The sequence below is a fragment of the Dipodomys ordii genome, unplaced genomic scaffold (assembly GCF_000151885.1).
Source record: "Dipodomys ordii isolate 6190 unplaced genomic scaffold, Dord_2.0 Scaffold97, whole genome shotgun sequence".
NCBI classification, from domain to species: domain Eukaryota; kingdom Metazoa; phylum Chordata; class Mammalia; order Rodentia; family Heteromyidae; genus Dipodomys; species Dipodomys ordii.
In genome coordinates, this window is record NW_012267313.1 from 4,821,498 (window position 1) to 4,840,188 (window position 18,691).

The following is an 18,691-nucleotide window of genomic DNA, read 5'->3' on the forward strand; positions in this document are numbered from 1 at the left end:
GCAGTTTAAAAAGCCAGATTCTATTTGTTACTGTTATTTCTCTGGCCAAACCACAAGGGCAAAAGCCCTGAGAAAACTTTAATCAAAACATAATCTGATTTATAATCAGCAAGAGTTTTGCCTTCAAAGAGCTTTCCCAATACTATCTCTGTAGCTTTCTTAAAAGTCTTTAAACTTTTTTAAATGCTTCTTCCCATCCCCAAGATGATATCCAACAGAAAAGAGCTATGAGTTAAAATAAGTGTACATACATAATCAAGAGCCAAAACCAAACCAAAGGGAACAATCAGATTTTGGAGATTGTCCTATTCTATGATTATTCCCCTGGCAGGTCTAGTTTCCATGAAAGTATTAGAACCAAGCATCCTCATCTTCCTGAATGCATGCACTTTACTATTAGCATGTAACAACTACAGAGAGGACAAAAGAAAAAGTTCTAAAGATTTCTGATGCAGTTTCTTCCATAATGTCATCATGTTGTACCTGTATTTACTTATACTCACCCCTTCTCTTATCATGAAACAAATATACAATATAAATATAGATTTAATATGATGGATATAAATGGATAAAACATAAAGCTAATAAAAAGAGAAGAGAAAAAGAAAGAAAACAGATGCTTGAAAGCCAAGAATAACAGTAAAAGATAGGGTAGCTGATAATGCCACAACCATGCCAGGCTGCATGGGACACTTGCAGTGTTAGCACTAAAAATGTCATATCCTAAGAAACTCCTCCATTCTGAGCAAATAAGGTATTTAACAAAATGGGGGTTAAGGTAGGGAATGCATCTGTAAGAGAGGAAAAGGGGAGAAAAATGTATGATCAAAAAAAAACACCAAAATAGTGAAGAAATGATACTAATACTAAAATCATTCATTGGATAGAAAAAATGAATGAATAAAAGATCCTCAAATGAGATGTAGATGAAAAGGATGAAAAAAGCATGTATAGATTTGTTTCAGTGTTTTGATATTAGAAACACAATCAAACTTACAAACTGTCCTGCATTTTGAAGGTTAGTTCTCAGAGAAATGGCTTCTCCCTGCACAGCTCTCAGGCCCACAATCTCAAAGGAGTTATTTAGGAATTTACCATCTTTCCAATTCTGTTTTATAGTGAAAACACCTTATCCCACATGACTCACTTGCCTTCTCTGCTTCAGTCCTCTACTGTTGTAAGAGATTTCTCTGACTAAATTAGAGATTTCACTATGTTGATAACATTTCTTTGCACTGTTTTCACAGCAAGGCAATCTACAAAGACATATCCTATAAAGGTGGCGGAGGCTGGTTAAAAGGAGCACATGATGTCAAGGTTGGAATTCAATGAGAAGAACTAGGGAAATGAGAACAAAAGAATAAGAGAACCTAATAAGAAAATCCAGACTCAAAGAGCATGTAAAGTGGACCTGGACAAAGAACAAATGGGCTGCCGAGAAGTTGGTGACATAAAGAATTGAAAAGATTATTCTACTTTCACCCCTCAAGTCCCACTCTAGTACAACTATGAAGAATGGATCACATGTTTGAGGCTTAAGATATGCTTACCAACCAAAACCCATACTTCCAAGACAAAGTAGACAAAAATACTTTATTAGATCTACCTAGAGTAAACCTTCTCAAAGAGAAAGTGATAAATAATAGTAACAAAATAAACATTTACAATTGTAGCCTTGAACTCAAAACCTCAGCCCAGAGCTTCCTAAGTATTGGGACTATAGGTCACATCTGGCTAAACAGTCACATTTCTATAAATATATCACATATGTTTGTGTGTGTATATGATCTATAGATCTATATATAGATATAGATCGCATATATATGAGTATCATTGACTTGAGGTGGTGTATATGCCAAACAAAACTAATGATTTTATTACTTTATTATTAGTCTAGTCTATTTTATTAAAGACAGAAATAAACAGATGTGAAGATTTAATTTCAAGTATAATTATCTAAATACTCACTTCGAAGTTGTCTCTTTATTTCTTTTGCAGGATCTAGCCAGTTCTGCAGGAGAGAGGATAAAGGCTAATTATTATAAGGAAATAAAAATAGAATACAGTTTCTTACATATATCCTGACACAGACAGACACACACACACACACACATACACACACACACACACACACACACACACACACACACACACACACACACACACACACACACGCTAGTACTATGACTTACATTGGGCCCGAGCCCTATTCCTTAGGTTGTTCACTCAAGACTGATATGCTCTACCACTGGAGCCACAGATCCACTTCTGAATTTTTGGTGGTTAATTAGAGGTAAGAGTCTTATTTCCCTGTATTGATGGGCTAGCTTTGAACCAGGAGTCTCAGATCTCAGACTTCTGAATAGCTAGAATTATTATACCAACACTCAGAAAATGTAAATATACTTTAACAAAGTTGAATTCAAACCAATTTTCAATTTTCATCTGTTAATATTCACTGTTACCATTTTCTGTGTAGTGTTAAATATTTAAGTATGTTTAAGGTGAGCTCTGTGTCTAATTTTCTTATATATGAAAATCAAACATCCAAATAATGATATATATAGATGCACATAAAATCTTTGAACAATTGACAAGAAACACCATTGGACAATGAAATGAGAGTTCTTTATCAATTGTTCTTATATTCAAGAAAGATAAAATATAAACTAGAAACCATTAACTAAAATTATAAATGCCAAATCAAGTACAATTTTCTCAATTTTACAACCAACTCTCCCTTCTCTTTTAGCCTCTAAGCTACAACACACTATGCTGAAAAGATACTGCCAGAGGGAATATGCTCCTTTCTGGTCTTTAATAAATATCTTTCTTGCTGGGCTTGATGGTGCATTTCTGTAATCCCAGCACTCAGGTTGAGTCAGGAGATTCCAAGTTCAGGACTAGGTTGAGCTATATAGAGTTCTCAATCAACATGGGCTACATAATAAGACTCATTCTCAAAAAAAAAAAAATCTTTCTTTTAAACTGAAAATCACAAATAAGCAATTCACTTTTTTTGTTCAGGCGTGGAGAGTGTCATGGGGCTTGAACTCAGGGCCTGGGTGTTGTCCCTGAGCTCTTTTGATCAAGACCTAGTGCTCTACCACTTTGAGTCACAGTACCACTTTTTGGTTTTCTGGTGGTTAATTGGGGATAAGAGTCTCACAGACTTTCCTGCCCAGACTGGTTTTGAATCAGGATCCTCAGATCTTAACCTCCTGAGTACCTATGATTATAGGCTTGAGCCACCAGTGCCTGGATGGAGCTTTCATTTGCCCCTAATTCCTTCTCTTTAAAAAAAAAGAAAAAGAAAACATGTTCAAAAGACAAACAAAACATAGCAAATATGAACTACTAGGTTGAAGGTACCTAAAGACATCATCCTTATAAACAATGGATTTCATTTAAAAACAATATTTCTTCCAGTCCCACAAATCAATACTAAAATTTCTTAACCTTACTAATATAGAACAATTCGATTTCTGAGATACAATAAATTGATGCAAAATTGATTTTCCAATAAAGAAGTTTGATACACTCTAATAAGTATCCCACATAGTAGAACACCTGTGCTTAAACAGAATTTTGTTCAAAGATATAAAACAAACAAAACATTGTTGCATAGGAGACAATAACTTTCTTAACAAAATATTGAAAGACAACAAAAATATGACTTTATACTATTAAAAAATAGTAACACAGCATGCTTTGAAAGTAAAGCTGCATGGACCCTTTGGGCATTACTACACCATTCATGACCTGCATTTTGGGCAGCAAGGACACAAGGTATGCAAAGCTCTGTTCTAACACTGGTCATATGCAAAGTTTTCAATAAAGAGCCATCAGAGCATGGCCTAGTTTCATATTACTGGTGTCCCCACAGCTGTCTAGACCATTGATATGAAGGACTAGTGGGAGCCTGTAGTAGTACCTCCAGTGCCATGTTAAGGAAGAGCTCCTTTCTTCCTTCAGAAAAGAGCCTGGCACTTGGTGTCTGTGCCTTGCAGCTGTTCCCCCACACAACAGCTGGTTCACAAATTGGCAATTATGATGATGCCACAAGGTTGAGTAAAAGTCATTCAGCTCCCAGCCCAGACTGCACAGAGGCTGGTGAGAAGTAAAGGAGAGTTAATGTGTGACATTTTCAATCAAGAAGTTTAACAATCACACGAGAAAAACTGAATCAGAGACAAGAAGGAAAGAAAAATCTCTCACACTATTAACACATAGAAAGAAGAAAATAGAGAGAAACTAGTTTCTTTATGAGTTGACACAGATGCCTGCTACAGGAGATCACTAAAGAACTGTCTGTTCCTGAGGCTGGTGGAAGCAGTATCATCTTCTCCAACACTATGTCCTACCCATCTGTTACATTCTATTCACACTTAAAGCACCAAGTCCTAGTGAGAATTATCGTAGTTTTACAGAGCATAGTGAAAGTATGTAGAGCTCTACAGATGCTCAAATTCGTAAGTAGTCAAAGTCAGCCATGCAAAATTTTGATTTTTTCGTCCTTAGACCACTTTTTACAATACTGCTGAGATATAATGAAAATTGGTGCATCTTTTCTTCTTTCAAATCACTGTCAAAAGACTAGTGGGCTGAGTTTACCTGCTATGACCAAGCAACAGCCAATGACTTCCAGTCACCTACTTAGGTTGGTTTTCCTTTTCCTTACCCCCCCCCCACACACACACACTTTTTTTTTTTTTGCCAGTCCTGGGGCTTGAAATCTGGGCCTTGGTGCTGTCCTGAGCTCCTTTTGCTCAAAGGTTAGCACACTATCACTTGAACCACAGTACTGGCTTTATCTGTGATTAACTGAAGTCTCAAAGACTTCATGGTGGCTCCAAATATCAGCCTCCTGAGTAGTCAGGATTACAGGCATGAACTACTGCTTCCTGGCCTAAATTACTTTTGGGGCCATAGGTCAGTGGTAGAACATTTGCTTAGCATATACTATGACCCTAGATTTAAGGGCCCTAGTACAAGATCAAAGAGATGATAGAGAAATTTCTTTTCTGAATAAATCTCAGGTAAAATAAGAAATTAATAAAGACAGAAGTGGTGCTGTGGCTCAAGTGGTAGGGCACTAGCCTTGAGCTGAAGAGCTGAAGGATAGCGCCCAGGCCCAGAATTCAGCTCCGACTGACAAAACACTATTATGATAATGGCCCCATAGAAATTTACTAGATTGCCAAAGAAATCCATAGCACAGAAGACATACAAGGCTACTAATTTTTAAACAATCCAGTGAATAGATACACGTGTGGTTTTACTCTAAAATCTTATCAGTTAATTAGAAAAACTCCTACCATTTTTTTTTTACCTTTTAACAAATTTGAGGATAAACAGACTTGTCCTCTACTCTTCAGACAATTCCCTACAACAGTTTTAATAGAAAAAAATATTTAAAACATTTGTCAAATATCCTCTAACAACAGAAATATCTAGAACAACTTTCAAGCTTGATTGCTCACTGCAATGTCTATTTTCACAGAATGCCAGTACTGGAAAGAACTGCAGAATTAGGCAGTCACATTTTCCACATAGAAAAGACAAGGGCTAATTCTAGGAAAAGTTAGTAGGCCTCCCTACAGTGTGAGATTTCTAACTCCTGTCATTCATTCTCTCTGCTGCCTCATGAGAACATTATTCTCTGGATCATTTTATCTCAACACATTTTAAAGGCATATGGGAGTCACCTGAACATTTAGTCTAAATAAAACTTCCAATTGAGCAAGTGTAGGGATAGGATCTGAACTCCTTACTTATAAGGAGTTGATCTTTGGGCTGCCATTTAATGTGGCTCTAGATTTCTTTCCATAGAAACCCTTGTCTATATTCTGAAAGCAAAATGGATAGTGATTTTTAAATCCTCTATCTAGCTGGTTTGTCATGTAGACTCCAACTTTTATTTTTAATCATCAGTCCTTGGGTCTTTAACTTGGCATGAGCTCTGTCCCTGAACTTCTTTTTGCTTAAGGCTAGTGCTCTACCAATTGAGTCACAGCACCATTTCCAGCTTTTTATGAGTAGTTTATTGAAGATAAGAGTCCCATTGTCTTTCCTGCCTGGACTGGCTTGGATCTGTGATCCTTGTATCTCAGCCTCCTTGAGTAGCTAGGAAGCTAGCCACCATGACCCTGCTATACTCCAAACTTCACTGAATAAACTTACTACATACTGACAGCTTTCTGCAGATTCTGACAGAGCACAGGTCCCACATTCTCAAACTCTCAAATTCAAGCAGCTATAGCAAAAATGTGTAGACCCACAGCCTTTGTATTCCACTTGCTAACTTATTACACGTGACAGAGATAAGATAACCACAATAATCAATCAGCAGCACCCTATCAGCGGTTGGAAAGTGGAGTTAATTGCCCTTAGTAGTGTCCAAACATACAACTGGATAGCAACTCAAGATCTATACACAAAATATGTCTTGTAGTTCTTACAGTCTCTCCTTGACTAACACTACTCATAAAACTCCTCTGAATCCTCTTCTCAATGAGGACTTAATTTTTGGACTTCTGTGTCCATCATCTATGTACTATTCAATTTTCACCACAATCTTATCTGTTGGCTTAAACAGAATTAGAAGCTGGTTTAAATACAATTTTCTATCCTCAATTATCTGATTACCCCTAAATATCTGACTAGTTCTTCATATGCCACCATTCCCGGTGGTGCCAGGTCACCTTAAACACCTTCCATTGGCAAGTATTCTGTTAGTACACTTGGCCAGAGTTCCCCTAAGTAGCCCTTTGCTATGGTTAAGCTCTGAAATGCTCTCTAAAGATTCACGTGTTATGTGCCAAAGTTGGAGGCAAGGCTTTGGAGAAATGATTGAATCATTAGGGCTCCAACCTCTAATGAGTAATCACTAAAAGGTTGATACTCTAACGGAGTATCAAGGGGAAATGGAAATTTAGGAGTGGGACCTTGGAGGGGGTCCTTGGAGGAAAATCTTGAGGGCTGTTATCTTTTTAAAAAAATTATCATTATTGTTTTTTTTATTGTGAAAATACCGTATAGAGGGGTTACAATTACATGAGCAAGGTAATGAGTGCATTTCTTATCAAGCATTGTTGCCTACTCCTCTGCTTCCCCTTACCATCCCTGCCCTTCCATCTCTCCCTCGCCCCATGCCAAAGTTGCAAAGTTTGTTTTTCGACATAATGTCTTATACATCTCATTGTTGCAATGAGTCCACCTGTATCCCTATTTAAAAAATTTATTTTTCCCTTCCCCTCCACAAACTATACCAACATCAAATACAGTGAAAACAGGCGTTATACCGTGGAGGAGGGACATACAAAGCATCAAAAAAATCATCATATAAATATGTTAGAAACAATAGCAAAAAAGAAAAACCATTTGAGTCCTTATCTTGGGGTTCATTTTGCCTAACATCAATTTATCTGACCATTTCTGCTTGTCTCAGACATATACTAGTTGTTGCAAATAAGGGAAAGCATGAGACCTATGCCTCTTTGGGCCTGGCTTACTTCACTATCTCTGCCCCTTACTGTTCTCTCTTCTCTGCTTCTTGGTCACCATGAGGTGAGCAGGTTTCCTCTCTATGCCTTTCCTTCATGTTGCTTCTCTGCCTTACCACAAACCTCAAAGCAAATGAAACCAATGATACCAAAAATCTCTCAAAACTGTGATTCAAAATTGACCTTGGTCCTTTAAATTATTTTCCTCAAATATTTTGTGACAGAAACTGAAAGCTGACTTTTTTTTTTGGGGGGGGGGGTCAGTCATGGGGCTTGTACTCTGGGCCTGGGCACTATCCCTCAGCTCTTCAGCTCAAGGTCAGCACTCTACCTCTTGAGCCACAGCACCACTTCCAGTTTTCTAGTGGTTAATTAGAGATAAGAGTCTCATTGACTTTTCTTCCCCAGCTGGCTTTGTACTGTAATCCTCAGATCTCAGCCTCCTAAGTAGCTAGGATTATAGGCATGAGCCACGCTAAGCTGACAATTTTGTGTTTGTTTGTTTGTTTGTTTTAATAATATTCTATCTGCTGACACCCTGCCCTGCCTGACCTACAACCTTGGCTTCTCAACTATATGTATCTTTTTCCTTTTTGTATTCGGAATTGAGCCCAAGTTTTAGCCTACTGCAAAACTCCATTACAGTGATACCTATAACTATTTTAAAGAGTCCTGAATAAATTCTGCCTTGATGTTTTAACAAATGTTTGAATATATTTTTCTTAACCTCTATCTCTCCCCTAATTTCATTTCAAGTAAGACCTACTCAAAATCCACAGGAGATTTTTCAAATGTTCAGATATGCCTTCCTCATTTTTGTTAAAACTTCAATTTAGCCAGGGAAAGAAATTAAAAATACAACCCAACTCACACTGTATTACTAAATGTTGACAGCACAAAAGTAGTTTTGTCTTAACCCTGTATTTTCCCACAGGAATTTATAGCACTGCAACAGATCTTCTTTAATATATACTTTTGTGTAATTAAATCTCAGAGTCTACTACAATGCTGGTATCAGAAGACAAGTCACAGGCTTTCTTTATCACAGTGAAACATCTACTATATAGCTAGAAGAATGTAGAATTATAAAACTTAACTAGACTAACTATGGAATTTTATTTTAAAATATTTATATGTGCATAACTATAATATTTGAGTTCTTAGTATTATTTCTGAAGTAAAATGGTCTGACTATCATACAGCTGCTCTAATTAATTTTCATAAAGTCAGCCATAAGTATTAACTACACTTATAACAAGTACAGCAAAATGACAGTATAATATGTGGGCCAAATGCCCAACTCTATTAACATAAAAAATCATGACAGTGTTTTTTCCTTTAAACAGAGTCCAAAATTCCCAATGACAGTTTCCTTTGGACATGAATATGTGAACTACATAGAGACAGTATTCTGTTTATAAAAGAATATAACACATTATTTGATTTCTCTTATTTTAACATTTTCCATAGCAAAGTTTACACAAGTGTTCTCAACACACATTAAAAAGTTCAAACACTAACAATGTCACACTTTCATATTCAAAATCAATTGAAAAGCTTCCAAATTAGTATGTCAACCATGAGAGATAGAGTAGTTGGACTTTTGCCTCTATGAAAAAATTTCACAGCAAATATTCATGGCTTTGCCTCACTTGTACTATTTAAGAGGCTGGAATAAGTATCCGGAGCTTCTGTAAACACAGAAATAATATTCAGCATGAAAAAAATGCACTAGAGGTATAGTTGGAAAGTAGAGCACATGCTTATACACGAAATCCTAGGTTCAGTCCTCAGCACAAAAAAGAAGATGAAGAAATAAAATTACATTACTCTATCCTACTGTTAAAAATGTACAGATTTCAAACCAAGCACAACTGATTAAGGAATAATACAAAAATTTTAATTATCAAAACAAAACAGGATGCCACGCAAATTTTATTGGAAAAATAAAGAATTAGTTTACCCCAAAATATTGAGGACTGGCATTTGTCTACATAATAGGAAGAATAAAAATTTGCATAAAATAAAAACTATGAAAACACACTAATTACAGAAATACACTGATAACCATATTGGAATATACATTTCTTAGAAAGTGAACATCTCAGGAAGGATACCCCACTGTTTATGACCTCAATGTTCTTGAGTGAAAGCCTAAATATAAAGTGACCACTTAATTTGGTATTAGCATCTTTTTGTCAATGAAAATATTACCATAAACCTACCCAAACCTATTCTTATCTTTTACTGTCTTTAATGACTATCTTTCTTTGAAATCAACAATTGTATTCCTTGCCAAACCTGGGTCTTGTCAAAATACAATTCTCCAGTTTTCAGTTCATAATTCCATTTTCAGATGTAGTTATAGGTAATGAGAATAAAGGGTAACTTTGTTGATGAAAGTACAAACTGCCATCTCTCTTCCCCTGAACTGAAGACAGGCAGAGTGACAGAAGGCAGTCTAGGAAAAATCCAGAAGCTATTTAGGGAAAGGTAGACATTTAAATAGAAAAGCAATGGGAGTAATATTCTCTGTGTAAGGAATACATCAAGCAGACATAGAGTGTATTGACAAGACTCATTTTTGGAAGAGAAATTTGGAATATGTTGAAAATGGACTGGAAATGATTACTGAGAAGCCCAACTTGATTGAAGTCACATAAACAAAGAGTCTTATAAACCACACTACATGGGCTAGCTTATAACCATTAAATGATTCTAAGACATTTAACAAGATCAGATAGAATCTTCTGGGCTTACTTAACAAAGATAAAAGTCCAATTAAGGGACTAACAAATAATCAAAGCAAGAGATATCAAAGGCCTAAACAAAAGTAAAATTCTTGCAGGTGGAAAAGAGGGATGCTGAAAAGCAAGACAAAGGAAAAGAGGAAGAAGGAATTAGAACTACCCTTCAGGAATCAGATAATGTTTACAGAGAAGATAACTAGTTGGCTTTTAGGCAACTGAAGGTACAATAGTGTCCAATAAACAGTTAAGTATGTATGAGTCTGAGACTCAGGTTTAAGATATAAACAAGACATGTATTTTGCAAATTAAAGAGTTCTACTATCTAAATATCATTCTTTCTTATGTAAAATCAATGTTCTAGATATACCATTTGTTATTTAAATTGTAAAAATGATGTACAGAGGAGTTACCGTTACATAAGTAAGGCAATGAATGCATTTCTTATTGAACACTGTTACCCCATCCTCATTTTTCTCCCACTTTCCCTCCCCTATATAATATTTCTTTTTTTGGGGGGGGGGTCCGGTCGTGGGGCCTGAACTCTGAGCCTGGCGCTGTCCCTCAGCTCTTCAGCTCAAGGCTAGTGCTCTACCACTTGAGCCACAGCGCCACTTCCGGCTTTTTTTCTTTTTGCTTATGTGGTGCTGAGGAATCGAACCCAGGGCCTTGAGCATGCAAGGCAAGCGCTCTACCACTGAGCCACCTTCCCAGCCCTATAATATTTCTTAATGTGTCTTATTCTGTTTCTACTAGAACACATTATTTTACAACATAATAAATTGTCTATATATTTTACAAAGATTAAATACCTCTATCAATATATCAATATATACTCTCAAAAATAATGATATGGTAATAATAGCCAAATGCCCACCACATTCTTTTTTATTTTACTCAGGACCCTTTTAGGGCTAACAGAAGGAGCACAAATGGAAAACTATATCAAAAGTAACTTAAAATTTATAGCCTTAAAATAGCACCTAGTTTATTTCATCTAATTTGTTACTACTACTTTGCTAAAGAGTATTCTAAACAGTTCTGATAAAATATACACTGTTCAGTAGGCAGGCATGCAATTTAATTGTCTTCAGTCTAAACACATAATTACACCAAAATTATCAGAGATATAAAAAACTGAGCAACTTTAAAGCTTCATTAATTTACATACTGATCACTCTAGCCTTCCTTTTTTTATACTTGGACATGTAAATAGAAACAATAGTGGCAGCAAATAACAAAATTTACACTAAGTTCCTGTAATGACTGTTCTGTTCTACTGATGGTATTGAATGTTAGATATTGGATAGTAATGTCTTTCACTGCTACCAAGTGTGCTGGGCATCCTCAGAATTATTACAGTGAGTCTGTCTATCCACAGCCCCAAACAGGGTTAGAAGGACTTCCTCTGTAGGCTGCAATCTGAAACAACCTCCTGATGTCAAGCAGATCTGACTGGTGGAAAAATCTACCATATAAGTAAAGCTAGCTCTCATCTATGGCTCTCAACAGCAACAGAGCAAGAGCACCCCTCTGGTCTTTTCAGCAAGACAAATTCTCCTGAGCCTCTAAACAAATATAGGTAGGTATTATTACACTTATCATTCCTCCCAATGCCTCTCTACTTTTCAGGAATGCTCAATAACTGACATACAGGTACTGCACATGTGTATGCTAACAAAATAAGCTGACTTAATTAGCTTCTATATTTAGCACAAAGAGCCAGGAATAGAGAGAATGTGATTGATATAATACCACTTTTAAAGTTTTTTGTTTTTATTCCAGAACATCAATTTCCCCACAATTAAAAGTCTTTTCCTAGCTGGGCACTGGTGGTTCAAACCTATAATCCTAGCTACTCAGGAGGTTGAGATCTGAGGATCATGGTTCAAATCCAGCCGGGGCAGGAAAGTACATGAGACTCGTACCTCCAATAAACCACCAATAAACCAGAAAACTGGAAGTGGTGCTATAGCTCAAATGATAGAATGCTCACCTTCAGCTGAAGAGCTCAGAGACAGTGGCCAGGCCCAGAGTTCAAGCCCCATGACCAACAAAAAATAAAATAAAATAAAATCTTTCCTTTATGTATTTTTAAAGTACTTCACACACATACAAATTCATCACCGAAAATGACTCCATAAGAAATAAGAGCTGAAAATTTAATATAATTTTTAAATTAGTTCTTTCTGTCTCAACTCAGAAGTCATACCATTCTGTCTGTTCATAACTGGAAAGTATGTGTACATGCACATGTGCACACACATACACAAAGTTGTAAGTGGTTCTCTCATACAAGATAATTTTATTCACCAAATTTGCATGGTGAATATAAATATAATCTGAACGAGCGTTATTTAAAGCTAAATTTTATACTGAGATTAAATTGGTTTTAAAAATATAAAGTTGCAATCACTTACTTTTTGTTCAGTATTTTCCTGAAACAAAAGTCCAAAGTAGTCCTTTTCCAGAAGATTGAGGTGTTCACACACTTTGTCAAATAACATTTGACCCTTAGCACGTTTCTAGAGGGAAAAAAAGCAAAGGATCTTTACTTTTCAAGCAGCAGAGATAATTCCAAGATTTACTAGAGATTAACATTAAGGTATTTATTTTGTAATACAGTAAGAAAATGTTTTCTATTTTACTTTAACTCCATCATCCCACCCACATATGCAAAGCCTAAATTCTAAAACAAAAGCAAGATCATATGGCTACCACTTTATTGCTAAGCTATGTAAATTATATAAATATAAAAAGAACTTTACACAAGCTATGCTTCTATTTACAATTTTCCTGTAGACTGATATGGTATATTCACTCTTCAAGATCAAGATTTTTAATTTAAGATAAAGCAGCTGACAAATCAGTCAACTGTTTCTAAGGATGTCACTTGTTTTTGTCTTGGATAGCTTTTTTAAAAAGTTGTTGTCAACACACACGTAAAAACCTTTGACAGCCATAAAAATAAAGCTCAATGTCTGATCAGTTCAAAATAATCAAAGTGGTGATTCATTTCCAATTAAGATGCACACTTATGGAGTATCCTAACTGCTAGGTCAGGTCAGAAACATGATTCCAATCAGATGCACTAACAGAAGCCACCAGTGGGCTAATTGTGAAAACAACAGTGAAAAGGCTGTGAGGCTTTTTCATCCTCCAAATGAATAGCCTTCACTATATCAAAGTATTTATGCATTCAATCAATCAGTTGTAAAACTTAATGTTCCATATATACAAAACATTATGTATATGGAACATTAATTCTATATATAATACTATACTACATTTATCTCACATATATAACATATACATGTGTACACATATATATGTTTTATATATGTCATATACATATATGTATTTATTATATATGTAAGATATACGTAGTATATATACAAATATGTATATATCTTGAAAAGGAGGAAGGGAGAATCTGGTGCTTGTCCTATTAATTCTTTTATCATCATATTTCTTTTAAAAACAGAAAAAGCCACAGATTACTGTATATAAACAATGCACTATACACATCATTAGGACTCACAATCAGTATTGAATATTCAGTTAAATTTCTCAAATAGGCATGTATGTCCCTATATATTTAAAGTATATACAAACAGAATGTAGTCAAGGAGAGTACTGGATTCTTGGTAACGAAGTTCTAAATGAATCTCTATTACTTATAAGCTATGTGATCTCAGCAAGACATGTAACTTCTGTTTGCCTTAGTTTTGGGGGGTTTTTGAACAGATATAAAATAGCAATAATAGAATCGATCACAAGTTGTGTGGCAAGTACCAAATAAGTTCTCATCATATGGTTTGATGCTATTTGAAATTAGGGGTATTTAAAAGGTATTCTTTCTTTTTTTGATCGGTCCTGAGGTTTGAACTCTGGGCTTGGGTGCTGTCCCTCTGCTTATCAGCTCAAGGCGAGCACTCTACCGCTTGAGCCACAGCACCACTTCCGGTTTTCTAACAGTTTATTGGAGATAAGAGTCTCAAGGACTTTCCTGCCCAGGCTGGCTTTGAACCACGATCCTCATATCTCAGCCTCCTGAGTAGCTAGGATTATACGTGTAAGCCACTGGAGCCCAGCTTAAAAGGTATTCTTAACTGAATATAAATACGTTAGTTCAAAGGGAGTATACAGAACACACATTCAATCTGACATTAGCTCAAAGTCAACTACTCTTTTTTTTTTTTTGGTTAGTTGGGGGGCTTGAACTCTGGGCATTGGTGCTGCCCTGTGTTCTGCAGCTCAAGACGAGCACTCTACCATTTGAGCTACAGCACCACTTCCAGTTGTCTAGTGGTTTATTGGAGATAAGAGTCTCATGGACTTTCCTGCCCAGACTGGCTTTGAACCATGATCCTCAGATCTCAGCCTCCTGAGTAGCTAGGATTACAGGCATGAGCCACTGGTGCCTGAGTTTAGTCCAATGTGTTTAATAGATTCTAAAAGAGCATTCAATTTCTATAAGCTCCAAGTGCTAGTATACAAAGTCAACTACTCTTAAATCATATCTTCTTACCAGTTTCCATTTCAAAATCAGAACTATGATTTCCTTGGCATAACTCACCTAAAAGACTAAAATAAAAACACAAAAGCTGATTCCCACAATTTGGTGTTGATATGCTGGACAGTACATCAGGCACCAGGAACAGGGACTGGATTCAGATCCATTTCCTCTAAGATGCATTTTGTGCATGACAATTGTGAAAAAGGAGGAAAACAGTTAAGTCTCTTTATCTGCAGAATGGAGTTAGTTTTAATTACCTCACCTTTCACTGTGAAAATCACCCCAAGCCAGTAAGGTGTGGAGTTGTCAAAGTGCTACATTTGTATTAGCTACAGTCTGATTTCAATTGTTCTTTCACTAGTGCACATCTAACAACTGATGTACCTTCCAGACGTGTAGACTTTCACCATTTATCCTCCTCATTCAGTAAATATTGTTTTAAAGAACAATGAGCTCCTGATGAGATCCTGACTGCTGACACCATCACTCTAGCTTCTATTCAGCATCCTTACCCTCACTGAACTCAGAGCTTAGCAGCAAAAACAAAAATGCAACAATGAGGCACATAGTGAAATATATATTTAAAAAATGGCATGGGAAACCAAGAAGGGAAGAGTGATCATTGTCAAAGAAAAGTCACAGGTAAACTAAGAGTATAACATCTGCAGCAACTCTTAGAGGAGGAAATTATTTTGAGGTGGATAAGAGAGATTACTTTCCATTTTGGATGTTTACAAAGCCTGATAGAGTCGATTTCTAATTAAAAGAGACTAGAGGATACACTAAGACAAAAAGAGGAAGGCAATCATATGAACAAACCAAACAATAGGACCGCTAGTTATGAACAGTATAGTGGCCTCAGATGCTTCTTCATCTTTCTAACACTGCCGAGTATCTTCCAGATGTTCAGACACTAATAGATGTCAGTTCCTATGTTAAGACCATGGGGCAAACTATGAATGAAAGACATACATTATCTGAGGAAAATTACATTCAACTGGAAGAGATAGAAAAGAAAGAGGAAGAAAAAAGTAGCCTGTGCTTCTACCACCTTAAAATGGTGATGAGGGAGTTAAATAAAGTATAATGAATGTTTGACATATTTCATGGATTCATTAAAGGGCTGCTGAAATCATGGGACCTTTGTGAACTGTTCTAAAAATAACTAGTGTTAAATATGATTAAAAAGCTGCCAGTTATCTAATCCAATCTCCTTATTTAACAAATGAGAAGCTTAACTGATTTGATTTTCCAGTCTGATGTTCTAAATTCTGTTTAAAGAAGTAAATTCTTTTTTATGTTATCTGTTAGTGTTCTTTACTCCTGGCAGAAAAGCAATTTTCTCTTATGTTCTCTTTAAAGCCAGTGCCTCAGTACAGCAGCCTTGGCTGGCCTCAAGATCCTCCTGCCTCAGGGTCCAAAATGCTAAGATTACAAAAGTGTGCACCACAATAGACCATCATTACTTTATTTCCTTATAGACAACTTCAATTTGGTTATTCTGAAAGACTACACACACATATGTATACACACATACATACATAAATGTATATGCATATATTTGTTAACCAAGTAAAATAGAACATTTTACTTTAGAAATTACAACAAGTAAGTTGCACCAGTACACATGGCTGCTTCATTAATTGATAGCAATTTGGGGGTACTGCCTCAGATAAAAGAGTACTAAGCTGAGCACCAGTGTTTCACATTTATAATCCTAGCTCTCAGGAAAGCTGAGAGCTGAGGATTGCAGCCATATCTGTGAGACTCATCAGCAAAATGCCAGAAGTAGATTTGTAGCACAAGTGGTAGAGTACTAGCCTTGGGCAAAAAAGCTCAGAGACAGTGTCCAGTTCCTGAGTTCAAACCCCAGGACAGGTACCAAAAGCAAAACAAGAGTACTACAAACTTACTGAGATACAGTCTAACTCTCTTTCTTTACCTTGATTTATTTTCAAGCACCAAGACTGTAACCCTGCTTTTAGAACAAGTTCCAAAAATTCTCCTTTCCTATAAAATCTATTCCATTTAGTATTTCATTTTAATTTTATTTCATATCCCAAGAATTCACTTTTATCTACACTTTCGTTTGTGAGTGCCAACACTGGGGCTTCAACTTACAGCCTCAAGTTCTCACTTGGCTTTTTCGCTCAAGGCTGGTGCTCTACCACTTTAAGCTATACCTCCACTTCTGGCCTTCTGCCGGTTAACTGGAAGTAAGTTTCATAGACTTTTCTGTTCAGGTAGGCTTTGAATCAAAATCTCCTAAGTCTCCTAAGTAGCTAGTATTATAGGTAAGATACACCAGTGTCTGGCTTCTCTTCTCCTTTTCATATTTATTACTTTCTTAGACTAACTGTACTTATCTCGATGCCTCCTACAACAGAACCTCACCGAATAACTAGCTCATCAGTAGGCCAAAAGGTATCTGTTGGGACAAAATGACTCATTATTAATGTCAGCCAAAAGTTGGCAGAGTTGAGTCTAGAATTCTAGCCTTCTGGCTAGCAGTCAGTCATATACACTGTCCCAGATTCTAGTTCGTGACTGCCAACCCACAGATATTCCAGGAACTAAACCAAACACATACTGTCAGATTCTGGGATGCAAGCCACAGACCTATATTTTATTTTCAGAATTCTACATTTTACACAAACTTCTTAACAAATAAGAAAACTTCCAAAGAGTTTTTGGGCACTCAAGGAATGACATAAGCAAAAAGCCTATCTGTCCTTTTTCCTAAGAGCAGGCCAAAGAAGAGCAGTAGGTTTTCAGTCTTTACACATTCCTCCACTATGACATTAGTTTCACTGTTTTTTCCTTGATATATGAAGCATGCCTTTGCTTTCTATCTGGTTCCTACTCTAGAAACTTAATAGAGTACAAGCTATATCAATATCTGTTCATTTAACAATAAAACCCATACAATTGTTCATAAACTTTTTCCTTCCAAGAGAAATCTTACTTCCTATAATAAATGAAAGAGCCTTGCAAATACATTTTTCCCATATTCCTCCCCCTACCAACTTACTCTACTAACACAACATAGAAATCAAAGAGCTTGGGATAAAAATATTTAAGAGAGAAAAAGAAAAAAGTCCTTTGGTCCATTTTCCAGTTATCAGATTTTTTTTTAAAATTGCTAATATATTAGAAACAAAGGAAACAAAAGCAAGATAATTTAGATAGATTTAATGAATGCTTTATTCAAGAACTGGAAGATCAGCTTTGGGGAATTCCTTTTAATACAGAAATAAAAAAAGCAAAGGAATCTACAACAGATCAAGCTAAAGAAATGCAGTCTGGAATCCGAGACATTGAGCAAAGTCCCCCCATGCCTGTGCTGTTATTTGTGGCATTCATTACTGAGGCCAAAATATGACATTTCTGGAGCCCTCTCAAGCTAGAAGAATTTGTGCTGCTGCTTACCCAGCAGATTGCAGAAGACCGCCACACACCACTGGCGTTGTATAAAACACCATTACTGTCTCCATGTAGTTCCTTCCACACTGCAGTTATTGTGTGCCAACTACCCAGTGATGGGAAGTACACAATGCAATCCATACATTACAGCCCGAGAGCTACGCATTTTGCATCAGCACTAAACCACACTGTACAAATATAAAAGGCCAAGGGAAGAAAGGTATGCACAGAGCAAACACAACAACTGATATATTGTTATAGTAGGCTGTAAGAAATCAAATAAAACCATATGTAAGTGGTCTAAAGCCATGATTTATCAGATTAATTCCTTTTCTACCAATCCCAGTAAGCTGGCAATACATTCCTGTCTGCAAAGTTCAAACCATAGGGGAAAACAACAAAAAACCCAAAACCCTGGGTCAACGATTCTTTGGATATGTTCACAAAATAACTCCAGAAATAAATGCATCACTTATATCAAATTTCATCATTAATGA

General features: G+C 36.2%; 1 protein-coding gene across 7 annotated transcripts in view; it reads right to left on the reverse strand.

Moving 5' to 3' along the window:
• The window catches only part of Epb41l2 (erythrocyte membrane protein band 4.1-like 2), a 166,888-nt gene that overhangs the window by 54,425 nt on the left and 93,772 nt on the right, over positions 1 to 18,691 (reverse strand). For all 7 annotated transcript variants that reach the window (XM_013026845.1, XM_013026850.1, XM_013026849.1 and 4 more), the window contains exons 4-5: positions 12,673 to 12,777; positions 1,969 to 2,011 (exon numbers count right to left, since the gene is read on the reverse strand). In XM_013026845.1, the coding sequence (XP_012882299.1) occupies positions 1,969 to 2,011; positions 12,673 to 12,777 (148 nt within the window). The remainder of the gene's footprint in view (positions 1 to 1,968; positions 2,012 to 12,672; positions 12,778 to 18,691) is intronic.